The 26813-nt window shown below is 34.8% G+C and overlaps 2 protein-coding genes across 13 annotated transcripts; one reads left to right on the top strand and one right to left on the bottom strand.

The window, feature by feature from the left end:
- The first annotated feature begins 12424 nt into the window (after positions 1–12424).
- On the top strand, positions 12425–20566 carry LOC141671084 (coatomer subunit gamma-like). Its single transcript, XM_074477178.1, has 18 exons — positions 12425–12582; positions 14691–14785; positions 14889–14939; positions 15467–15580; positions 15679–15879; positions 15961–16062; positions 16369–16476; positions 16562–16792; positions 16900–17150; positions 17267–17438; positions 17543–17698; positions 17814–17864; positions 18585–18725; positions 18800–19000; positions 19088–19219; positions 19300–19473; positions 19547–19786; positions 20162–20566. Exons 1-18 carry the CDS (start codon positions 12540–12542, stop codon positions 20354–20356), a joined length of 2658 nt encoding a protein of 885 aa, XP_074333279.1. The 5' UTR covers positions 12425–12539; the 3' UTR covers positions 20357–20566.
- Positions 20567–20715: 149 nt separating this feature from the next.
- LOC141671085 (uncharacterized) lies at positions 20716–23777 on the bottom strand. 12 transcript variants are annotated; one of them, XM_074477181.1, is made up of 4 exons: positions 23636–23777; positions 21994–22108; positions 21145–21735; positions 20716–20989 (listed from the first exon to the last, which is right to left on the bottom strand). In XM_074477181.1, exons 2-4 carry the CDS (start codon positions 22066–22068, stop codon positions 20924–20926), a joined length of 732 nt encoding a protein of 243 aa, XP_074333282.1. In that variant the 5' UTR covers positions 22069–22108; positions 23636–23777; the 3' UTR covers positions 20716–20923. The 12 variants fall into 12 exon arrangements, with proteins under 12 accessions (XP_074333282.1, XP_074333281.1, XP_074333284.1 ...); XM_074477180.1 differs by lacking the exon at positions 23636–23777 and adding an exon at positions 23126–23597; XM_074477183.1 differs by lacking the exon at positions 23636–23777 and adding an exon at positions 23126–23597 and having other exon boundaries at positions 21994–22102.
- Between the last annotated feature and the right edge of the window lie 3036 nt (positions 23778–26813).

The raw sequence follows: 26813 nt of genomic DNA, 5'->3' as shown, positions 1-26813 counted from the left end.
TCTCGGTTCTAGGATACTTTCCTTAGCGATATACTCCAGATCAGTCTTCCGCTTCTTGCCTCCAGTGGGCTCATTACTCACTACGGTCTTCCTCATGCTCTCTTCCACCTTGATGTACTTCCCTGCCCTATCCTGGAGCTACAACATGCTTTCAGGGGGCGTTTGGCTAAGGACATCTTGAAAAAATCATCCCTAGTTCCTTTTTGTTGTGCTATCATGGCTACCTTATCATCAAGGTCTGGGACTTTTAAAGCCTCCTTTGTGAAACGATTCAGGTAGTCTCTCAAGGATTCCTTTGTTCCCTGCACAATGCTCATAAGAGATGTTGAACTTTTCTCATGTACTCTCCCCCTGATGAATTGCTTAATAAAAGCCTGACTTAATTCTCTGAACGACCCAATAGAGTTCGGGGGCAAACGACTATACCACCTTTGAGCCATACCCGACAGGGTTTGAGGAAAGGCCCAACACTTAATAGCATCATTCACGGGCTACAACAGCAGTGCATTAGAGAATGTCCTAACATGATTAGCGGGATCTCCCGTGCCATCATAAGCTTTGATAGTTGGCATCTTGAACTTCCTTGAGATATGGGCATTCATTATTTCTTCAGTGAAGGGCGGAGTAGGATCATCCGGATCTCCAAGGGGAAGAAGATTGCTTGGATCAGCCCTTGGGACAACAGCCTTTCTCTGTACTGGACCATCCAGGTCTATGACAGGAGGAGGATTTCTCCCCTAGGAGGTATTGGGGGTCTGGTGGACTGGTGCGCCTCCAAGTCGCGCCTCAGCCTTTGAATCTCAGCCTCGTGAGCCCTGATCCTTTCCTGCACTTCTTGGGGATTCGTCCCTTGGGTGCTCTTAGGACGTTGGCTACCATCAGCCATCGACTATTTGCCAGCACGTATCCTTCTTGGGGCTACTTCATCATCCGAAGATTCGGAGTCTCTCTCAGTGTAAGGACCAGAAAATTCCTGATCCTCAGGGATAGGAGCCAAACTTCGTATGTAGGGGGGAGATCGCCCCCGTGCTTCACTCCGTCTAGCATGTCCACTTCCTCCAACCTCGGGGTAAAGGGGCATCCCATAAGGGGGGTTAGTAGTCACAATAGTTGAATACTCGTACCCAATGGGTCGAGAATTCACAGGTGCATGTAGTTGTTGAACTTGGGGATTCGTACCTTGAGTAGCCGAGGGAATCATCCCTTGTGGCTGAGGTTCAGTTGCCCCTATCTGGGTTTCTCCTTGTGTGGCTGCATAATTCGAATGAGGAGGTACCTCCACAGTTGACGAAATCACTTGGGTTGTCCCCGTTGGTGTTCCTCCTTCAAGGGCTCTAACTGTTCTCCGTGTTTTCGCCATGGTTGTTATTGTGTTTTCCCACAAACGGCGCCAAATGTTATGGATTAAAAACTAAGATATATAATTGTTGTATTTATTACTAAGGAACGTGAGCTTCGAGGCTCGATTTGACTGCTCTTGTGTTTCGTGACTCGATCTGCCGTAACAATATGCCTACGTACCTTGCTGATTGTCAAAGATCAAGTCAAAAAACGTAGTTCTGATTTGTGGGGTGAGGCCCCTTATATAGATGTTGATGGTCCTTGAATTGGACTTGGTATAGGAGACTTGGTAGTCAAGTCTCAGAATTAGAATGGACTTTGGAGTCCTAAATAGTAGGAAACTGATTCCTAATCCTTCTAGGTCCCTTAGAGGCTAATCTGCAAGGATTTATGTCCTTATTGGGACTCTTCTCATTAGATGATTTTTCCCTTATTAATTAATTACGAAATTAATTAATATTCAGGGTTTTTGAGCCTTCTTTGTTCCATCAGGCCTGATCTGGTCCATCAGGCCTGATCAATGTGTTACCCTTTTGGTCTGAATGTCATACATCTTCTTATTGGGCCTAGCAACCCAAATATAATATTTAATTTACACAATCAGGATTTATTAATCCCTATCAACTTGACTCCATTTCATTTATATAGAATTACAAGACATCTCATATTTACAATTAATCAACCTATTCTGCATATCCACTAGTAGTCAACATGACTCATATGCTCCTACAGAATCTACACAAAGTTGTTTGCAGAAATGTGCTACAATACTTATTTGTTACATAAGCTACTCACCCGGTGGATGTCAAATCATCATCCGTCGGGACTATATTGAATCATCCGTCAGGACTATATTTGATCATCCGTCGAGTGCTACAAAATTCACTAAATTAAATCTACTAAGGTGTTTTGTTTGGTTTATCATCAAGTTCATAACATATTCCTAACAAAAAGGAGCAGGCTGATTTAGATGCTAAGAAGCTCAAACAAAAGAAGGAGCAAGCTGCTATTTTAGCCAAACTTCAAGCTGTCAAATCTACAACTGAGATTTTTGAAAAACCACCTGTGATTACTGAAGCTCAAGATCAACAAATGCAAAATGAACTTCCATAGAAAAGAAAATTCAGATACAAGCTTCACTCCAAAAGAAAATTGGACTTTAGTGATGAGGAAATGGAAGACTACATTCCCAAACAGTCTACAACTTCAACTCAAACATCCCAACCCTCAGTGGTACATGAGGAATTCAAGGTAGATCCAACAAAGAACTTTCATGATAAACCTATAATTCCCAAGAATGAGCCGATAGACTGGGAAAGCTTGCCAATTTCTGAATTCAATCTAACTATCTTCAACAAGCCAAAGAAGACAAAGATTAGAGCAATCAAGAAAGTGAAGCCTGTAACTCTTAGATCCAAGACCCTAACCAAATCTCAACCTACAGTCAACAAGGGAGATCTCTTATACATCTGTGACATCAAGGAGTTTTCTGAAATAATCCTCTACTTGGATGAATTGGAAGAAGTAAGAGGGATTGATGTTCATAGACATCTTCCTAAAAAGATAGTGTTCAAGTACAAGGGAGGGAAAGAAATCACATGGCCACTTCACAGGATTCTTCCTGCTCTATACTGTTTAAGATCTTCTCATCCTTCAAGAAGAACTTTGGTTTCAATATAATTGCAAAGAAGTTGGTTCTAAAGAAGATAGAAGATCTAAGGAGTGATAAAGCCAAAAATGCACTTCCAAGATCTCTTATAATTCCCTTCACAGGAAAAAGAGTGAATTTAAGGCCTTATTGGCTAATGGAATTCATAGATGATAAGGGAGTTAGAAGATTCTTCAGACTGGATGATCAATTGAGTATCTCTAGCAATGAGACTCTTTTGGAAATGCAAGAAAAGCTGGATCTATCTGAAGCTGATGAACTTGAATTCCACAGACAACTCCAGAATCAAATAGAAGAGAATAACAGGAAGCTTGGGAAGAAATCCAGACAATCAAGGAAATAGAAATCATCTGCTCAGACTAGAGGAGCACCTTGATAATGATTGTGAGAACTCTTTGTACATTTTGCTTTGTTCAATTTTCAATAAAGTTGTAGCACTTATCAGTTTTATCTACTACTTTTTAATCTGTATTTTTGGGGTGTTTTGTTATCATCAAGTTTCTTTTAATTTAAGGTTACAATTCTAGTAGACATAAATTGGGGGAGATTGTTTAGAATATGTTGTGAACTTGATGATAAGTTAAACAAAACACCTTAGTAGATTTAACTTAGTGAAATTTGTAGCTCTCGACGAATGATCTAATATAGTCCTGACGGATGAACTTTATAGTCCCAACGGATGATAATTTGACATCCATCGAGAGTGTAGCTTATGTAACAAATAAGTACTGTAGCACATTTCTGTAAATAACATGTTTTAGTCTGGTAGATTGTGTAGGGTTCTCTAAGTCATGTTGACTACTACATTGATATGCAGAATAGGTTGACTAATTGTAAATATGAAATGTCTTGTAATTCTGTATAAGTGAAATAGAGTCAAGTGGTAGATAGACTCCCGACGAATGATCTACAAGACTCCCGACGGATGATCAACAAAGCTCCCAACGGATAATCATCATGGCTTCCGACGGATGACCAACATAGTCCCGACGGATGATCAAATTCAAAATAGTTGTTGACAGTGACAACAAAGTCACATGTGTTGTGTGTTTACAAAAGGAATGTGGCAGCCTGTTAAGCAGGATTTTGAGAACAAAGAAACATTACCATTTCCATGCAAATGTGAAGATATTCAAAGATGCTAGAATAGAGTAGTGAAGCAGCATGTAGTTAGGTTAGATATATTTTGTTTTATTATCTTGTCTTACTATCCTGTAAATTGGTGATATATAACCCAAGTGTAGCAAGTAGAACACTTAACAAAATAAGTTTATTTTCAGAGAAACATATCAAGTTGTATTCTGCAAGAATTTCTCTCTAGTTTGTTTGTTCAACTTGTAAAGCAGCTGTGAGCTATTCAAAGCCTCAATCAAGAAAAGACATGGAATTCAAAGAAGGAGACCTTGTGTTATTAAAAGTGTCACCATGGAAAGGATTGTCAAGATTTGGAAAGAAGGAAAGTTGAGTCCTAGATACGTTGGACCTTTTGAAACTTTGAAACGTATCGGCAAGATAGCATACGAGTTGGCGTTACCCCTGCACATGGAGCACATTCATAATGTTTTTCACGTCTTGATGCTTAAGAGATATAATCCAGATTCTAAGCATGTAATTGAGTGTGAGCCGATAGAACTTCAGGCAGATTTATCCTATGTAGAGAATCCAATAGAGATTTTAGAAGAAAGAGAGAAGGTATTGAGAAAGAAAGTTGTAAAGTTAGTAAAAGTATTGTGGAGAAACACAAAGGTTGAAGAGTCAACCTGAGAACTAGAAAGTGATATGCGAGAAAAGTACCCTCATATATTTACATAGGAGATTCTGAGGACAGAATCCTTTTAAGAGGGAAGGATGTAATATTCAGGATATCGCATGTAATTATTTTATCAATAAATGATTATTATATGATTATTATGTGATTTTTGGAGAATTATCTGTTGATTGATATTGATAAATAGATGTATATATGTGATTAAATGTGAGTATGTTAATTTTAATATGTCTAGAATAAAATATAGATAATTGTGATATTTTTCTGGTAATTTTTGGATCGTTATATGATTTTATAATGATTTACAAATTCAATAATTATTTTCTGAATAATTACAAAATTATTTTATAAAGCCGCAAATCGTCCAACCTCAACTGTTTTTACGTTTTTACAACCCGAAACTCTTTCGAAAACTCCTTTCTAACCTAATATGGTAATTCCAGACATTTTTCATGTTTTGACTTTTTCGATCCGAATTACGACTTTACGATAATTATTTCTATATATCAACAAAAACCCGTATTCTCAAAAGATGGGATAATATTACATTATTTTCGTATAAAGTGTTTTATAAGAAGCCCGGTGTGGATAATTATCCAATACGGGTATTAAATCGGATCATTTTTGCAGTTACTTAGCGGCTAAGCAACTAATTTATCGATCTAAAACGATCCAACACGAACCAATATTCCATAAGTATATAGCCCTTTTATTATTTCATTTTAGTCGTATAATCACAATCAGTCAGTTAAAACTATTAATTTACAGAGAAAAACCCTAAAAACGTTACGTTCTTGAAAATCAAACGCAAGAACGAAGGCGTTATCGAACTCCGATTCAAGCGTGCTATATATCAAATCGAAGCTCTCGAAAAATTCTATCCATCCCCACCATCTATTCAAGTGCAGAAATCAAGGTTTTCTTCTTATTTATTTATTTTAATTTGAATTAATTAAAGATTAACATATGAATTTTTGTTCTTGATATTATTGATATGATTTGATGATTTCATCGTGTAGATAATCTTTTTCTGGTCATTTTGGTATATTATACTTCAAATTTGGAGTTCAATAACATATAGAAATTGATGTTTGATTCTCAGATTTTAAAATTTGGGTTTTAATACTTTGAATGTTCTAAATCAAATTTGGGGGTTTCATTTTTAATGATTCTGGGCTCGATTGGATGATACCAATTGATAGATCATTCAAAACCCAGTCGATTCATGTGCTTGGTTGTGATGGAGGGTCCCGGGAACGACGTCGCCGGAAAATCGAGCCCTGCGGCGGCGCAAACTTCAATCGATTGTTCCGTTCAAATCTTTGATTTTTCAGCTGTTTTGATCCTGCAGATCGACTCCTCGGTGATCGTAGTTTATCCCTGGCCATTTTGAAGCGATTCTGGGCGGGTATCAGGTCGTTGGAAAAGCTCATGGCCGGCGACCATGGCTTCCCGGCGACCGGGGGGGGGATGTCTGTAGTTTTACATTCTGACCCCCGAACTTGTACATAGTTTGCATATCTAGTATTTTAGTTTTAAAAACTTGTAAAAACCAGATTGTTATTTAGTTTATTTTAAAAATCAGAAAAATTGTTTATTTAATTATTTTAAATTCCGAAAATTGTTTTAATTATTTTATTAATTAATTTTAGTTAGCTTTTAATTATTTTAATTAATCAATTAATTTAATATTAATTGATTAATTAATTTAATTAATTAAATAATTGGATTTAATTATTTATTTTTGATTTAAAAATTCGAAAAATAGTTTCGAGCTTTAAAATATTATTTAAAATTATTTCCAAGGCTCGATAATTATTATAAAATTATTTTAAAGTCAGATTCGAGTATTTGAACCCTATTATTTAATTATAAAATGACTCGGAGACCCGTTTTAATTCCGAAAAATTTTCAAAAATTTATATAAAATACCTGGAAAATCATTTTAACCCCGAATCTTCTTTGAGTAATTATTTTAATTGAATATCTTACGTGCTACATGTTATATGTGATCCGATTGATGCATAATATGACTGTACATGCATTGTTTGACTGTTTTATTCATAACTTTCAATTCGTACGTCGGATTTGGGTGAAACGAAGGGTAGTTAAAAACTTATAACGAATAAAATGAGATGAGAATGAGTATTGATAAGTAAATGTGATGTTTAATAGAGGAAACGAGATGTAAAAAGGGAAAGCAAGTGATTGACGAGTGGGAACCAACTAACAAGTGTTAGTAAAGTAAAAGCGGATTGATAAGGCAAGTGTTCATATTCTTCTTGATTATATTACAAGTATTTTGAACTCTCTTCATTATGTTGCAATTATTCCAAACAATACTTATTCTATATTACAAGTACTTTGAAGTACTTAGTCCTAAACCCTGATTCTTATTGATCTTGAGCCATAAGTTTGATTCTTCATAAACCATTAATTATTGATTTTTCAGATACAAACCACACCTATACGATACTACTCCACAAATACGTATATACCACACACTGATTCTTGATACATAATTGCTTGATACACCAACCTTTTGCTTTTGTTTAACAGAAGACCAATCCTTGTAACCCTTGAACCCTTGGTCTTCTACTTTCCGATTCTTTCTTTAATTGAAAGCCAACCTTTATGATTCCATTGTTATAATTTCTTGGAATCTTGAATCACCCTACGCTTCGCGATAAATGTTGTTTATAATTCAGCTTATTGATTTATATTGTTTATCATATTGTTATTCTGGAATTGGATTGTGTTTAAATATGGACCAGATTCATGGTCGGACCAGATTCGTGGTCATAATAGGCCAATTGTAATATCTGAGATTTATCGTGTAATTATTTTGCAAATATATAAATATTATGCATGTTCCGTATTTATTCTGTGAAGTATTTGCTAAGTAGTATATGTGTTTGGATGTTTAAAAAAAATATAAATTGAGTATTTTAATTTTTATATGTCCAAAATAAAATATAGATAATTGTCATATCTTCCTATTTATTTTTTATGTTGATTTATGATTTTATAGGACATTTATGGATTTTATAAATTCTTTTTCCAAGTAATTAAAAACTATTTTATATAATCGGGAACCAACCGACTTCACCCATTTTTACGTTTTTATAACCCGAAACTCTTCCGAGAACTCGTTCCTAACCTAATTGCAATATTCCGAGCATTTTCCATATTTCGACTTTTTCGATCCGGCGTACGGTTTGTCCTGTGCGGGTCCCGGCGCAATATTTTCGATACAAAATTTATTTCGGTAAATCAATAAAACTCGTATTTTCGATAAACGAGATCTTTTTATTAAACTATTATAATTATCACCTCGTAATACGTGTAACCAGGCGCTGAGACCCAGACCGCAGTACAAATTGTACTCATTTGGATAATTATCCCGAAAACCGGTACCGTTTGCATCTGTTTTTATAAGTAAACGTACTATTTTATATCCGGAATGATCCATCGGGATACTAATTTTCCGTAATTATAAATAGCCTTTACTGTATTTTATTTTGTACCAAAAATCATTTGCAAACAGTAATTATATAATTTTACAGAGAAAATACATATATTCATATAACCTTTCAAGAATCAAACTGCAAATCGGAGGTGTTATTGATCTTTGTTTGGAAAGCTCGAGTAACCAAATCGAAGGGTTTGAAGAGTACTATCAGATTATATAAGTGTGTCAGAACTGCAGAATCAAAGGTTATTTTTGTATAATTTTTATTTATTTTGAATAATTTTGATTAAAAATATGAATTTTTGTACGGATGATTGTTTGAATGATTTGATGATTGCATGTTGTAGAGCTTATTTTCCTGATGATTTTGATATGTCATATGACTGATTTGAAGTTAAATAATATGTTCAAAATTGAGTTTGATCTTCGAATTTTGAAATTAGGGTTTATAATTCGTTTGAATGTTCTTGATTGAATTTTGGGGTTTCTTATTTCGGGATAGATAGATGTTCTAGAGGGGTGGGTTGTGTTCCTTATGAAATTTGCAATCGATTAGTATAAGTTTTGCAAATCAACGAGGTCTGTAGAGGAGTGAGTTGTGATTTGAAGTTTACGTCGAGCTCGCCGGAAACCGGCGAACTTCTCGGCCAATTTCCGACCAACTCATGGATTATTAGAATGAATTGATGGCATGGTTGTGTTCCTGGTATTGTGTGGATGTAATCTGGAGGTGGTGGTGGCCTGTGCATCCCTGGATCGTCTTCTCCGGCGAGATAAGAGTGTTTTCCGGCGAACCCCTGTAAAACTTGCAGTTTAGTACGTGTAGTTTTGGAGAAGAAATAGGTAGGTCCCTGAACTTTCCAGAAATTGCAAAAATTGGATTCCTGTTTATAAATTATTTAAAAATCATATTTTTTATTTATTTTTATTATAAAAATTCATTTTTAATTACTGAAAGTTCCAAAAATTATTATTTTAAATTCCAAAAATTATTTTAAATTCAAAAATAAATCTGAATTAATTAGTTAATTAATTTTAGTTAATAATTAATTAGTTAATTGGTCAATTAATTCGAAAATTAATTGATTAATTGATTTAATTAATTATTAATTGATTTTAGTTAATTATTTAATTAGATTTAATTACTTATTAATGATTTAAAAATTCCGAAAAATAGTTTCGAGCTTTAAAATATTATTTTAAATTGTTTTCAAGTCTTGATAATTATTAGAAAATTATTTTGAAGCCAGATGTGGCCAACCGAACCTTGTTTATTGCTTTAAAATCTACCCAACGACCCGTTTTAACTCCGAAAAATGTTTTAAAAATCATATTAAATACCCAAAAGACTGTTTATGACCCGAGACTTCCTTATAAATGAAATTTCATTGATTGTCTGATGTGCTATGTGCTATATGTGACTTGTTTGTTTGACTGTCGGTCTATATGTTCAACGTTTACTTGTTTTTAGCATAACTTTCAATCCGTTAGTCAGATTTGGGTAAAACGAAGGGTAGATAGAAGTGTTTATTAAATAGAATTGTATGAGTTGAGTATTGATAGATACTTATGTTATGTGAGCAGAAGAGGCAAGGCATAGGAAAGGGAAACAGATAGTCGAGGAGTAGGAGATTGTGATTGGAAATTGGTGAAGTATAGCAAGCTAGTACCAGGCAAGTGTTCTGAACTTTCTCGAGATATATTGTAGATTATTGATAGTCCTATATTGCAAGTGCTTTGAAGCACTGAACCCTAAATCTTGATTCCAGCTATTGATCTTTGAGCCGTAAACCTTATTCTTTCTGAATCATTGATTGTTAAATCCCCGAATACAAACCACATATATACGATACTACTCCACAAATATATGTAAACTAAATACCAAACACTGAATCAGATTGCTTACATATTCAAACCATTGTACCTTTCGCTCTGAAAGACCAAATCCTTATAACCTTGAAACTTTGATTCTTTTGTTATCCATTTCTTTCACCATTTGATAGCCATATTTCATTTGTGAAAATTGGAACCATCTCATTATTGGACATCCAATGTTGCATATGATTTGTTTACTGCTTTACATTATTTATTCTGTTATTATGTTAGAATTGGATTGTTTTATAAAATTGTGGACCGGATTCGTGGTCAGAACAGATTGGTGGTAAAGTTAGGCCAATGTGTGCCTTGGATCCAGTAATTAGAGCAGAGCTATGTGCCTTGCTCGGGGTTAGTGCGTGAATGATCAGCAACCTAACCTTGTTTTTTAAAATAAAAATATAATATTTAATTCTAAATCATTATTCATTGTTCACTTGATATCATAACTCTTTTCACTTGATGATCATAATTCTCAGTCTTGTCAATGTGACTTGCTGAGCTAGTTAGCTCATTTGTGTGATGTTGTTTATATTCTTTTCCAGGTAAGAAGGAACCTGTTGGTAGCGAAGATCCCTATCTCCTTTGCGGTCTTACAATGAATTACTCTGTTTGACATGACATTATCAATGGCACTATGCAGCAAATGCCTTACCTTTGCATCCTTGGCAATGGATGAGATATCTTCAGTTGTATACTCACTTTTCTCCTTTGGTATGGTCTTTGCTGGCTGATCTGCAACTACAATAGAGATCTTGGTTGGCTTATATGGTCCTTCATTAATTTTGTCAAGGTATTCTGGATCTGTAACTTCCAGAAACATAGCCATCTTCACTTTCCATATGGGAATACTCAGAAGGTCTCAGTATGAGAACCCTAATAGTCTCATATCGATTGTGGGTTTGAGTCTTTTGAGTTTCTTCAGTTTTAGTGGGCTTGGTTGGAGTTTGTTCTTCTTTAGACATGATTGTTTGGATCTTTACTGTATGTGTGTTTATAGATAAGCTCTGATACCGATTGTTAGGTCACACAACACTGTAGAAGAGGGTAGAATACAGTGTTTAATACAATCAAATCAATTTCGAACACAAGTAACAGTAAACAAATATATTCAATATAATAAACTCTATTACAATGGAACTGTTCTCTCTCAGTGATGAACAAATATCACTAAGAGCTGTTAGGTTACAATGTATGATCTTCTCGATAATGATAACACATATAGTGTAAACATATGTCTGCGTTTATATAGTACACAGTTACAAGATAACTTCTAATTGATATGAAATATAATTCTGTCTCCTAAAATATATCAATTAGATATCTTATACAAGTCTTATTATCTTCTAACTCTTTCCATGCATATCTTCTTTTGTTTTAGTCTCGATCTTCTATCCTGTAAATCAGCTTCATTCCTTAACTGTAAGTCCTCCCGCACTTAAGTTCTGACATAACCTTAAATTCTGATATGACCTTAAGTTCTGACTTCCAGTAAGTAATGATATTTCCTGTTTGTTAAGATCTGAAAACTAAACATGAAACATATTAGACATGACATCTCAAATATATCTAACATAACTGTCTTTGGAATATTCTCACAAGTACCTATAATGTTCAATCATGTACCAATACATTAATAATAAAAAACAACCATTTACAAAGATAATAAAAACAAGTTGTTTAAAATTTGGGGTTAAAATGTAATTATATATATATATATGAAATTTTGAAATAGCCCAAATATACATACTTAAATATCATCATAAGGCATGGTCAAGACTTTTCATTTTTCAGTTTAAGATAGAAAAAATAATGACGCTTTTTAAAATAAAGATACTATTTACCTCCCGCTTATAATTCACAAATACATACATCTTTAAACTTATTATTATTATTCTGAGTTATATGTTAATATCACAAATATATCTATATTTATACTCAAATGTCATTTTGATTATTGTGATTATCTTACGCGCATTAGTTCTTTTTAATAAATGATCATGATCGTTGATTTCAAATAATATGTGAATAAACTATCCAAAATTTTGGGTTAGATCTCAAAAATAACAAATATTTATATCATATATATTTATAATATTATTTATAAAAAGCAAATATATAGTATTTTACAATATTTGATAATTCATTTAAAAATCTCATAACATGGTAATAATTCTATGTTAACTAATTTTGATATTTTATTACTTCTTTTAAAATTTTATTTAAAATATTAATGATTATATTTAGGTTTTAAATTATAATTAATTGAGGGCCTAATAAACTGAGAAGCAGAAAATTATACACACAGTTATTAGTTTATTACATACTACCTCCCTACAGATCTGCAAGATCTCCATTCATATTCTAAACACAATTACATACACATATACATACAGATCTCTGTATCTATAGAAATGGCACAGTTTGTGAAGAAAGATGATGATCTCGACGGCGAAGGTATCAATCAATACATTTACATAACTTATATATACATACATTTACAATATCTCTATTTGTTTCGATACAATTTGTTCAATTCGTTGTTGTTTCAGCTCACATTTGCGATTTATTCGATGTTTTATATGTAATTGTGTGTATATATAGATCTGTGTTGTTTGATTTGATGATTAGATGGTTTAGTTGTTAGATTTACTTGTTATTCGAAAGTAGTTGTTGAAATATTGATCTCGATGTGTTTGTATAAAGGTTTAGCTGTAATGTTTGTGAAATTAGTGCGCTCGTTACTTTTCGTGTTTAGGATTTGTTTATAGATGATAATTTGATTTGGTTATATTAGTGTGATTGCGATTTGGATGATATGGGTTGACGGATATTTGAAATGTGATAGGTTTGGAATGCTAGTTGTGGCTAGTTTAAGAGTAGGGCAGGTTTAGAGTTGTTGGGAAGGGACTGTTTGGGATTGTTGTTACGTGCTGCTGTAGCGTAAATTCTGCAGGGATAAAGAATGTTGGTGACCATTGTCGTGTCAATCTTAGGATCTATAGGTGATGGGGAGGCATCTAGACTGGGTTATATAATTAGCGATTCTAGGGTTTTAAGAAAAAAAACTGCCATGGGACGATTATATCAATCCCCACTAATGAACTTAGAGCTAAATACACTGGAATTCTGTAAATGTATAAGAAGTCTAAATTACTTTCCTAACTCAACTAATATATTAATAGATGGTATAAAATTAGTCGATTCTTAGCCTTAAGAGGCTGATGAATAAAATTCTAGTTATTGGGTTCCAAAGTCTACGAAATTGCTCGATTGTGGAATCTTTGGTTTTAGTTACCTGTACTGCATCAGTAGGAATGTTTTTATTGAACAGAACTCTAGTTCTTTGATTCAAAATAACTAAGATTAGTCATTTTTATTTACCTCGTAAAAAATATGTTTTAGAAATCAAATAGGCATTTTGGAGGATGCTGTTGGAAGTTGGGACTGCCCCTCAAAAAGGGATAAAAGACGCACTAATGTTTATTATAATTTGACATGAAATTTTTTAGAAATTAGGTTTTACATCTGAGTCCCTGACCAAGATTTCTGGGTGGATAAGAATTCAATTACAATTTGGGGCCTCCCTTCACAAACAGATTTATTATCCTGTTGTTTCGAAATGAATAATTGATCTTATCCCTCTTTACTTTTTTGATATACATTGCTAGTATAAGATGTCAAATTAATGCCAATACTATAGCTATAAGACTAGTTGTGACCAGTTTAGGAGTCGGATAAATTCAAAAAGATACCTGCCAGCGCAAGTTAAATGCTAGCACTAATATATTGCTATAGCTATCTTAATATTTGACACAAACAAGCAGCTTTTGGTGCAAAAATAGATTTTTTGCTTTAAAGTTAATGCTAAAGCCATTTATAACTGTAGTTAGTTAAGTTAAACTGGTTTGTTTTTAAAAAAATAATTCTAGGACCAGTTTACCGAGCACGACACATTCAAAAAGATACCTGCTACATGTGCCGGATTTTGACCTGAAAGTAATTGTAAGCTCTTTTTATTGCATGTTATAAAAGTTGTTCTTTGTCCCCCTCTCCTGCGCACTTTTAGGAAAGTAACTTTTAGTAGCAGGCTACATTCAGTTTGGGTTCAAACCTCGTCTGGAATTTGGTATATGAAATATGGTAGTGGTCCCAAATTTTGTCTGAAATTGGGTCCAAATGCTTAGGACTTAGGTGCCAATATTTGGTTGGTTGTGTATCCCAAGTTATTCTATTAGATTATATTTTCTGTTTCATTAGCAGATTCTATTCAATTTAAATGATTGAAGTGAGCGTCTTTGATGTGTTGCTATCCATCATCTTTTCATTGGGAAACTCTAAGGTTTTGATTCCGTTACATCACCCTAGTATAATCTCTTCCTTATTTGCTTCCATAAATCTTTTTTAAATACTTGAAAAGAATTATCAGAAAGGTTGACTAAAATGTACACTTGTTAGTCTAGTTAATCCGTTATAGCTTGTTTTTAGTATGATGAATATTTCGATTTCCAGCTACTTACTTTTTACTGTTTCACGTCTGATCTTGATACTGTGCTCTTCTGCAGAGTACTCTCCATTTCTTGGAATCGAGAAGGGTGCAGTTCTTCAAGAAGCCAGAGTTTTTAACGATCCTCAGCTGGATCCAAGAAGATGTTCACAGGTAAATATATTTTTCGTTGTGTAATGTGATTAGTCCTTGAACTTTCTTTTCCTGGAATTAACTACGTGCTGTCTAAACTGTATCTGAACTATTTTATTTCCAGGTCATCACAAAGCTGCTGTATCTTCTGAATCAGGGAGAGTCATTTACAAAGGTTGGCCTTTTTTGCTGCCTATTTTTTCTTTAAAAGTGATGAGAGAACCATCAAGACACTCTTAATTCTTTTATGAAGGATATATCGTCGCTGGTGTTATGCATCCTTTTACTATGCATCTTATATCGTAAAATTAGAAGTTGTATATCATGGGCCATAGGTAAATAGATTAGGGCATGTTTGTTTTTAAGTAACTTATAAGTTAACACAAGTCAATCATTTTTTTCGTCTTTTTTGGTTAAATGTAATTCTATCTAAAGTTTAGTTTTAGGTTGAATTTTTAAAGTTAGGAACAAAGTACTTATATAGTGACTTTTGAAAATTGTAACTTAAGTGTGACTTTACAAAAATTGAAAGAGGGCAGGCAATTGCATTGACAATTTAGGGGCTCCTTGAACTGGTTACTTTAAGATAACTTTGTGTTTTTCATCTAGAAATATGGTAGCTTGAAAAATAAGCAGGTTCGTCTTATCTGGCTTTTCTTGGAAGTGATTATTTAACCCAATTTTTTTGCCATCAATATGTAGTTTGAAGCAACAGATGTATTCTTTGCTGTAACGAAACTTTTTCAGTCAAGAGATCTTGGTCTGAGGAGAATGGTTTATTTGATTATTAAAGAGCTGTCTCCATCGTCTGATGAGGTGCAACAGATACTTATGTATATGTATTCACATGTGCCCTATCTTTTATTTGTTGAAAAATAAATGCTGATACAAATGTTTTCTGTTGTCTATTGAAGGTTATCATTGTCACAAGCTCCCTCATGAAGGACATGAATAGCAAGACTGATATGTACCGGGCAAATGCTATCCGTGTTCTTTGTCATATAGTTGATGGTACACTTCTCACACAAATTGAGAGATACTTGAAGCAAGCTATTGTTGATAAAAATCCTGTAGTTGCAAGTGCCGCCCTTGTTAGTGGATTTCATTTGTTGCAGGTAAAATTAACTCTGGTATGTGTTGATCTGAATTGTTCTCTTGGAGTTCTTTACTTATCCTTTGCCTTAAAATATTTGTAGACAAACCCAGAAATTGTGAGGAGGTGGAGTAATGAGGTACAGGAAGCTGTTCAATCAAGGGCGGCACTTGTACAGTTTCACGCGCTGGCTCTTCTTCATCAGGTGCATAATATGTTATGGTTTTATTGGGAAAAATTTAACTTCAGACGTTATCTGCTGCATTCTCGTCAAATAATTTTCTGTGACATGGTTGAATGTGTTGAGCACTTCACTGAATAGTTGGTTTTTGATGGACTACAAAGTAACTGTTTTGTTCTTCATTTGTTTAGGCGTATAATAAATAAAGCTAAAATTTATCATTGCATGGTCAATGTCATCTAAATCGTCAACATAATTAAGTAGATTGGTGTTGTTTCATTATTAAGATACAGCTAAATGTTATTGATGATACCTTTTGCACATCTGCAGGTCCGACAAAATGATCGGTTGGCTATTAATAAGCTAGTAACAAGCTTGACCAAGGGAACTGTTCGCTCACCTTTAGCACAATGTTTGCTGATTCGCTATACTAGTCAGGTGCTTTAACAATGATGTGGTATTTGTTGCTGGAGTACTTTCTTAAATCTTTTTATGCAGGCGTGATAAATAATAGATTGTGCAGGTCATCAGAGAGTCAGGTGTGAACCAAGCTGGAGACAGACCTTTTTATGACTACCTCGAAGGCTGTCTCCGTCACAAAGCAGAAATGGTTATTTTTGAAGCAGCTAGGGCAATTACTGAGTTGAGTGGTGTGACTAATCGAGAGCTAACTCCTGCAATTACTGTTCTACAACTCTTCCTAACTTCTTCGAAGCCAGTACTTAGATTTGCTGCTGTTCGTACTTTGAACAAGGTAATCCTTATAAAATGTGACAATAAAGGTCATTTTACATCAGTTATGAAACCTGTTATGTCAATGGTTGATCTGTCCTAATTGCTTAGCTATATAAATGATTACAGGTGGCTATGACCCATCCATTGGCTGTAACCAATTGCAATATTGATATGGAAAGCTTGATTTCAGACCAGAATAGAAGCATAGCCACACTTGCCATAACCACACTTCTCAAAACAGGCAATGAATCAAGTGTTGATCGTTTGATGAAACAAATAACCAATTTTATGTCCGATATTGCTGATGAGTTTAAAATCGTAGTGGTGGAAGCCATCAGATCGTTGTGTTTAAAGTTCCCCCTCAAGTACAAATCTTTGTAAGTGTGTAATTTATGTATGTTTTATTAAGTTAAATGCTAGCATACTTCTTCACTTGGGCAAGTTATGGCATTTAAAGTAGTATTCATACTTTATTGTCATTTTCATTTCTCAGGATGAATTTCTTAAGCAATATATTAAGGGAGGAAGGTGGTTTTGAATACAAAAAAGCAATTGTTGATTCAATTGTGATCTTTATAAGAGAGATCCCAGATGCAAAAGAGAGTGGGTTGCTTCATCTTTGTGAATTCATCGAGGATTGTGAGTTCACTTATCTTTCTACTCAGGTTGGTGTTTTTTCCTCATCTTTTTTTGTTCCCATTTTTGTCATAACATGATGCAGAAATCTGATTAGTATGGTTACTAAAGGGTATTGTGTTATTGTTGTTAGATACTCCATTTTCTTGGAAACGAAGGACCTAAAACTTCTGACCCGAGCAAATATATAAGGTATATCTATAACAGAGTGATACTTGAGAATGCAACTGTTCGTGCCAGTGCTGTGAGCACATTAGCAAAGTTTGGTGCAATGGTCGATGCATTGAAGGTAAACTTCACCGTTATACTTATAGAAAAACAAAGATGTCAAATTTCTCTTAATAATGTCGTTAAGTTAATTTTATGCCACTAATTTAGAGACGCTTTGATATACTGTGTTGCAGCCCCGCATATTCATTCTTCTAAGACGTTGTCTCTATGACAGTGATGATGAGGTCAGTATCATTAAATTTATTTGCTTTGGTTTCTTGTCAATGTTTTAGAGGATCTGCTTTTATTTAAATTTTATATCTGTCAAATGGGGCTGTAGATTATGATATAGGATTGTCTCTAATCATTGTTGTTTCTGCTAGATTTCTCGGAAATATAATGGTTTTTTATTATGTAATGGGTCATTAGCAGGAGGTTATAAATTTTGTGGTTTTTATTGTTTCTAATCACATTTATAATTCCTACCAACTGACTGATCTCTTATCTTACCATCTTAGCAATTGTCTTACTTCCTCCTTCCTTGGCATGAATCTCCCGTCACTAAAATATTTTTGTCAGTGTTGTAGTTTATGCTCTTCTACCATATGTTACTCATTTTCATTTGTTATTCTGTGCCCTCTAGCATTATGCGTTAACCCTCCTTATGTTGAAAGTTAAAACTGAGACTTACACAAGTGGTGCGATTTTTATCCTACCTCTGCCGAAAAAATATCCTCCAGTGGCTTTCATTGTCAAATAAACCATTCATTTAGTGAATTCTGTCTTTCTAATCTATGATTTTGTCTTTTTATTATACAGTCAGAAGTCATCATTTTTGGAACTGATGTGTACAATATTATTAAATTGTCTAGCTTTTTAATTAAGAAGATAACCCTGAAGTTTAAAAGTAGGAAATTTTCCTGAAAATTCAGCATTTGAAAAATAATTATTGCTTGTGTTTACAGGTTCGTGATAGGGCTACACTATATTTGAATACGCTTGGAGGTGATGGTTCAGTTGTTGAAACTGATAAAGATGTGAAGGAATTTCTCTTCGGGTCACTTGATGTTCCTCTGGTCAACCTGGAGACAAGTTTAAAGAACTATGTGAGTGTGCTGATTAGTTTCCGTTCCTGCATTGTGCATTGATTAATTGACAAAATTGCCTTATGGAATTACAGGAGCCTTCCGAGGAAGCTTTTAATATTAATACTGTGCCTAAGGAAGTCAAATCTCATCAATATGTAGAGAATAATCGTAATATCAGCAATATTAATACTTGTTTGGGTGCTCCTCTAGCTGCTCCTACCTCTACCGCAGATTCCTACGAAAAACTCTTATCATCTATCCCGGAGTTTTCAAGTTTTGGGAAGCTTTTCAAGGTTAGTGTATAGTTTGTGATTTAGATGTATAATTGCTTATTCCTTTTCATATATTAATATGATCTACACAATCATTTCAATTGTCAGTCCTCGACGCCAGTGGAGCTCACAGAAGCTGAAACAGAGTATGCAGTCAATGCCGTCAAACACATTTTTGATGAGCATGTGGTGTTCCAGTATAACTGCACCAACACAATTCCTGAACAATTGTTAGAAAATGTATGTCTCGTATGCTATGAATAAATATCAGTGCCTTACACTAGTATGTTTGTTTAATATCTTGATCTGCGTATTGCTAGGTTTCTGTTATAGTGGATGCTTCTGAAGCTGAGGAATTTTCTGAAGTAGCTATCAAGCCTATACATTCTCTTCCATATGATTCACCTGGACAGACATTTGTGGCTTTTGAGAAGCCAGCAGGTGTTACTTCATTTGGCAGATTCTCAAATACTCTGAAGTTTCTTGTTAAAGAGGTACTATTCGTTACATAGATTAATTTTTAGCATCTTATACTTGGCTAAATTCAATGTTTTATATCATTTTCAGGTTGATACTTCTTCTGGTGAGGCTGAGGATGATGGGGTGGAAGATGAATACCAGTTGGAGGATCTTGAGGTAGTTGCAGCTGATTACATTGTAAAAGTGGGGGTCTCCAATTTCAGGAATGCCTGGGAAAGTATGGACCCAGATTGTGAGCGTATAGATGAGTATGGCCTTGGACCAAGAGAAACCTTGGCAGAGGCTGTCGCTGTTGTTAACAACCTTCTTGGCATGCAGCCTTGCGAGGTATGGAATTGTTAATTATGTTTTTTTATCTTTATCATATTCCTGTTCCAAACACTCAATGCCACCAAATTTTTTGTTCCGCTACTATCAATTGTACAGTTTACTTACTATACACTATTGATAACTGATAATGTAGAAGGATTACTTCGTTAATATATGCAAACAAATTAAAAAGTGGCTCTTGTCTAATGTTGAAGGGAGTAGGGAGTTATTTTGGATTTCCTCCTCTAGCATTTATCATCTGATACCGCAAGTAATGAAACTAGGAGTCATGATAGGAAGTAGCTTAAGTGTAAATACTACCCTAGAGCGATTTGTCCTTTGTTTTATGAGAAGTTGTATAATATAAAGTTGATATTTCTTTATGCTTCTCAGGGAACTGAAGTTGTCCCAAAAAATGCTAGATCACACACATGTTTATTATCTGGTATATACATTGGCAACTACAAGGTGCTTGTCCGGGTATCATTTGGATTCGATGGACCAAAAGAGGTGGCAATGAAGCTTGCTGTCAGATCTGATGATATAGCTGTCAGTGAAGCGATTCATGAAATAGTAGCAAGTGGGTAGCTGGTTTTATGATATATGTTGAATTTTATGTTGGAGCAAATGAGATCTGCAACTAAAGGCTTGTAAACAGACCTCCGCAACACGAACTAGCGTTGCTTTATATGTAGATTTTGAAGAACTAGGTTTCTCTTTGTCAAGTTTTGTGAATTATTCTTGAAATTTTGATCCTAAAGTTGAATATTAAATGTGGTACAGCTTTTTTTTTTTGTGTGAAGGATGATAGTGCTTTAAGACACCAGGTTCAATTGAATTTGAGAATGATGGCATTCACATCTCTGTTAATGTCATTTTTTGTATGCCCAGAGGCAGTTAACCTTAGGCAGCAGTGCAACAGCCGTGGATATCTTTACAGGAATTGAAAAAGAAAGAATTGTTTTCATCATCAAGTTTTAACCAGTTTTCTTTTTGAAATGCCATTTATTAAAAGGAGAAAAACCCTTCAGTTGTAATGAATAATCATCTCGCTTAACTATATTCCACTTGCAAAAAGGGCTCCACCCTCGAGTAAGACAGGTTCGACCATCACCCCATTTCTTCACAACTGCAGACCATGCCCTCCCTTTTTCATCATAAATGTCTATATGTTTTGGAAGGCTTCAATTTGAAGTCCCGGATCACATCTGTCGGGACACGCTGCAATATTATCAATTAGTAGTTTGCAAGCAATTTCTGATTACAAAGAAAAAAAGTGATATGGACAAACCTTGATATGGTTTTAAAAAACCAACCTAAAACCCTACTGAAAATTTTGATTTCTAATGTACATTAAGCAAAGAAATGATACTTACCAAGTCACTTTTTCGTTTGGGATCTAGTTTTCCCACAAAATAAGGATTCTTAGGTCGATCAACGTGGTCAAATATCATTTCATCAGATAATTCAGTAGTGGTCTTCATATTGTCCCCCCTCCCTCTGCCTCTCCCTCCACTACAGCTACTATCTCCTTTTTTACTTTTATGTCTTCTATTTTCATCCCTCAACACAAGAATTTCATCTTGATCATCATCTTCATCGTTCTCACTGTCCTCACTTTCTTCCTCTTCCATCTCTTCTTCTTCTTCTTCTTCACTTTCTTCCTCTTCCATCTCTTCTTCTTCCTTTACCCGGGCTTCAAAAACCTCAGCATTAAACTCCTTCTCACATGTTGTGTCTCCAAAGATCTTAACATCAAAAAACGATTCACCGTCATGCTCAAAAAGCAAAAAGTCTCCCCATTGGACAATTTTTTCTTGCACAAACTTTGACCAACCAGCTTCAAGAAAGGCTTTATTTTCTCTTTTTGATACCTCCACATGCCAATGATTTCCTTTACCGTCCCTCATGAATGCACTGTGTGGCATTCTGTCTTTCATGAATTTTACAAAAAAACTTGGGATCAGCTGAAGGTGAGCACAAAAAAAGTAAAACAACAATGAACAAACTTACAAAAGTTAAGGTTTTTTTTAGCAGAACTTACTTCTATGATTATTGGAACAAACCCATCATATGATATCAAAGCAGTCATACTTAAATCATTGTGATTGAAAGAAATTGCATATGAGTTTAGAGACATAAGCATAACAATCTGTCAAAGCATTTTTCACCAGAACCCAACTGGAGAAAACAACTACTACTTTACTAGTGATCAAAAAACTTACTAATCGTTGTTCCCTATCTTCTGCAATAAATGGCTTGAAAAACGCTGGAATTTTCTTCGATTTCATTGATTCCATTTTCTATCTTAAAAGCTTCCCTCTTCAAATCCTCCTACCTCTAGATTAAAGAAAATATTAAGAGAATTTCAACAGAAAATAACCTACTGACAGTTTAGGTATGTTAATGACATATGGCAGCGAGAAAAAAAAACACTTCAGAAATTTAACATATGGCAGCATAGCATTAGAACTGCAGCAAATTCTCTGGGGTATATGGTAGAAGAAGAAAGGAAGAGGACTGTAATTCTGTTACTTTCAAATTTTACATACCAACAACAAGAATCGACGACTGGAAACTAGCTCTATAGAACTTGATGCATAAATTTGGTGACATGCCACATAACTCAGCTCTAAGAATCTTAAGCAAATTCAGAGGCAATCAAAGAGAATTCAGCAACAAGTTGAGCCAAATTGTGACTTGCATTCACTGGTCATTCATCACAAACAACTGCGAGAGAGTTTCCGTTTGCATAGAATGCTATTGGTTATACAGATAGAGATTGAAAATTAGAAGAAGATTGCAAGTCGCTAATTTAAAAAGCCTTGCAAGCTACAAAACTCTTGGTAATAAAGCCACACATGCTGAGCATCTTTACGCTCCTCTTTATCAATGGCGACTGAGAAACCAGGATACTATCAAGGCGTTGCTTTGTAATTTCAGAGCTAAATAAGGAGACGGGTGACTGCGACTATAAGGCTTGAGGTCCATTTAAAAAACACAATGCAAACTCCAACATGCTTTTACTACATTTTTGTTATCTATAATCCAATATCAATATTATACTACATTTATTCAAATTCCAAAATTTTGATGCAGAAAGGTTAACATTGTAAAATTCTGCAGAAAAGTGGCAAAAACTTGTACTCTCAAAACATAGTGCAATACTAAATCAAAAAAGCGCGATATGTAAGAGATCAAGAAAACATTAAAAAATCTCCACAATACAGCAAGATCTCAAAAATGAAAACCCCTTCAAATTCGCTTTCAACATCACAAAATTAACCCACAATTTAACAAAAATACCATCTAAACAAAATTACAGCATTTGCAAATATTAGTTCAGTTTAAACATACCTTGATTTTAATGTGTGTTTTTTGAAATATAAAGGAACTCAAAATTTTGCTGGAACTAGAATGAAAAAGAAGAAGAGTGCGGGAGGGAGATTGAGAAGAGGCAGGAGTCCATGTGGAGAGTTCTGGAGAAAGAACTCATGTACAGAATTGTAAAATTATAAATAATGGGGAGGTTTCGTTGGAGTCGAAAATCACGCTTCAGCTCTCTGTATTTGATCTGCCACCTCAATTATACATAATGGGATAGAAGAGGTGGAGATGCTCTTAGCATACTTAATGTCAAAGAAGATAATGAAGTCTGCTAACTAATTCTTAACTACAATGTAAAAATATTTGATGGACAAGTCTTTTTTCCGGTTACAAATTTCTTGAGGAAATTTGAAGAGAAACATAACTAAGAATTAGTTATCTTAGTCTCCAGAACAATTAAACACACAGCGTAAAAGAGTGGCGAAATGCATAACAATAACAGTTAAACTCACAGAGTAAAAGAGCGACGAAATTTGATACCTTGCTTAGTCTTTTAAAAGACCAGATATGAGAATATGAAGAGCAGGGGACAGCCAATCCAGTTTAACACACTTCCTGTAGAATTCAAGTTGATGTGATCTAAAACAAAGATGTTAGATATGGGTTGGAAATTACCATTTCTGGGAGAGCATATGCTAAGTTTAAGTTTTAAGCCTTTTCCAGTTATGTCAACATTTTATAAAATTGTATTTTGATTATCTGTTGTTCAAATAATTTGGAGATGCTAATTGCCTATAGATGATAATTCTGTGAAATTACAGAATTCATGGAGACATCTCTGAACTATCCAAAATTAAGAAATAGTACAAGGACATTCAACCATCCATCACCAAAACATTACTCATGCATACATATATAGGAATAAAATTGAACTTTTATGATATATCTATATAGCTATTTTTAGATAAAATGAAACAAGCACATGCATCAGAATAATACACTTTGTAAACTATGGTGCTCAATCAACTTGCACGCATGGCTTACTATATCTTTTCACTCACAAATGTTTATTGCATTCTATAATTTTTTTCTCTAATTTATGCAAATTTTTGGGATCCCAGCTGGGGATGCATGGATAGTGTAATGTGGTTTACAGGAAGAGAGCTATTCAATCAGACTATTTTTTATTTTACAACGAGTATTATTGATAACTCCGGTGAGCGGGCGGCTCCGTCCGACGGCGTTCCTGGACCTTCTGTGCGTGGGCGAGGTGTAGCTGCTGGTTGGGCGCCTGCAAAATAACAGCGGAAGGGGGGTTTGGCTCCCACGACGCCTCCGGTGTGAGAATAAGAACAGGCTTTGGAGAAGATGAAGGTATGTAAATTTATGTAATTTAGAGCCTGCTGTGTGTTTGTGTGTGGATGTGTGTATGTGATGGCTGCTGTGTGTTTGTGTGTAGATGTGTATATGTGATGGCTGCTGTGTGTTTTTGGGTGTACGAGAGTGTGTGAGTGTGCAAAAGTGAATATTTTTCAACCCCTAAACCCTTCAGTCTTGGGGGTATATATAGCCTCAAGGTAGGGTTTAGGGGTAGTTACCTCTAAATCTGGGCCGTTGGATTTTGGGACCAGAGGACGTCTGACTTGGGTGGATTGCTTACACGTGTCCAGGGGAGGACCACCTCCAGAGTGTCCTAACGGCCTCTGACACGCGCCGTGCTTGTCTGGTGTGCTGGTTGTTGATAGTTGTCATAGTCACGTGCCCACGTACCTTTGCTTCGCGGCTTGTGGGATGTGCATGTATTTGTTGGGACGTCCCTCACTGTGGTTTTGGCCCCGATCCGGATCCGGGTATGCAGGCGGATTTGGATCCGGGAAATAGGATAGACCCGGGCCTGGGCTCCTATGCTTGATTGGCCTGGGAGAGGGGGGTCTTAGCAGGTCAGTTGAGCCTGCCTCCCTTTAGTCTAGGTTGACGCCTACCCGGGTCTCTCATACCTTATCAATTATCATTCAGGTGTCAAGAGAATTCCTGAACACAACTCGATTTCCTGGGGTCAAGAGTATTATCCATTTTTTCATCCTTTTTAGTTAAGTGAATATGGCATGCTTTATGTAACTTGATAGATTATCATTCTTTTTTTTTCTCCAGATACTAAGATGTTGCATATTACATTCTAATATCAACCTGGAAATGAGTACTGTTAAGGGCAAGATCTCTGGCAATGGTTGCTTGCGTGCAATCGAGTCAGCTATCGAGTAATGTTTTTGGAAGGTGGGTGGAGGAGATGGATTCTCTATTTTTAGCCAGAGCCTTAGCCGACAGTATTTCTATTTCTTCAATTGCAAATGTTATGGCTGCAATAAGAAGGTTTGCTAGTTTGGCTAGTTCTGTAAGTGGTCTTTGGTATGAATAAATGAAAATCGAGTACCACAGTAATTTGCTTCAAATTAGTTCCGTTGCTACCTTGTTTTTCTGGCGTAAAGGAAAAAAGGATCTCAGAAGCTTATTTTTAACAAATTTATTATTGATTATAGGTAAATCAATGATTACAACCAAGCTACACAATCTTGAATTATTCTTAATATAATTTACAAAAAGATGTTTAGAATACAATTTACTAAGAAACATACAACCACTAAGGAGGTTAAAAAAATACATAAAGAAGCAAGAATATAGAAAGATAGAAAAGATATAAGGGGTGTATTCATTTCAGATTTTAAAGAAATGTTAATAATCTATGAATTTTATAAGATTTTCGTTGATATCAATTCTTAGTGGATTTTGATGGAGTCGATCCAAAAGTCTTGCAGATTTTGTGGAGCTTTTTAGAAATCCATCAAAATCTCATGTATTTTGAAGAGATTTCAGAATATTAAAAATGTTCTAGCAAATCCCTCAAAATCCACAACTTTTTTAAATAAAAGAAAATAAATGAACTTTTGAATACCATCAAATTTTGATGGATTTTTTAAAATCCCAATTGAATACCATCAAATTTTGATTGATTTTTTAAAATCTAAATTGAATACACTCAGATTTTAAAAGACTTTTTCCAATTCTTGTTGAATATCTTTAGATTTTAAAGGATTATTTAAAATCCAAATTGAATATCCCATTATTTCTAAAATCCATAAAAATCCTTCAAAATTCCAATTGAATACACCCCTAAGAATACACTGAAGTTTATTACAAAGGGATCCTATTTATAGTAGTCCTCCATGGGACAATTTGATAGGATAAAATCTTACAAGCAGATCAGATTTAAACACGTGTAAGGATATCTCATCTTTTCAAGATAATAATATCTCTTTCTAGTCAATACTCACCACACCTTTTATTTTACAAATACACCACACACTTTAATTTAGTACACACCACAAACTTTATTTTACAAGCATAATAATTAATTTATATTTTTTTCCCCTGGTGAAAAAAGGTCATGGCTCCATGTTTTCTTCTTCATCTTCCTCTTCGCTGTCGGACGAAACAGGAACCGAGTATTTAAGGCCAGGAAGATATTTATAAAACAGGGGAAGTTCTCTTTTGTGGAGCCTGAAATCAGGATGGTCAGGGTCATCTAGTTCTGTAGTTGCTGATTCCAGGTTTAACTTGAACTGGCATTCTTGAATTGTTGTCACATAGTGATGAGGGAGAATATTTGGCTTCTTCCAATATGTATGTGGTAGGCCAGGAGGGGCTGTTGTTACTTCAACAT

This window comes from Apium graveolens, chromosome 7 (assembly GCF_009905375.1).
Source record: "Apium graveolens cultivar Ventura chromosome 7, ASM990537v1, whole genome shotgun sequence".
Taxonomy (NCBI): domain Eukaryota; kingdom Viridiplantae; phylum Streptophyta; class Magnoliopsida; order Apiales; family Apiaceae; genus Apium; species Apium graveolens.
The sequence above is the reverse complement of the archived record's forward strand: the minus strand, read 5'-3'. Positions and strand labels throughout refer to the sequence as shown.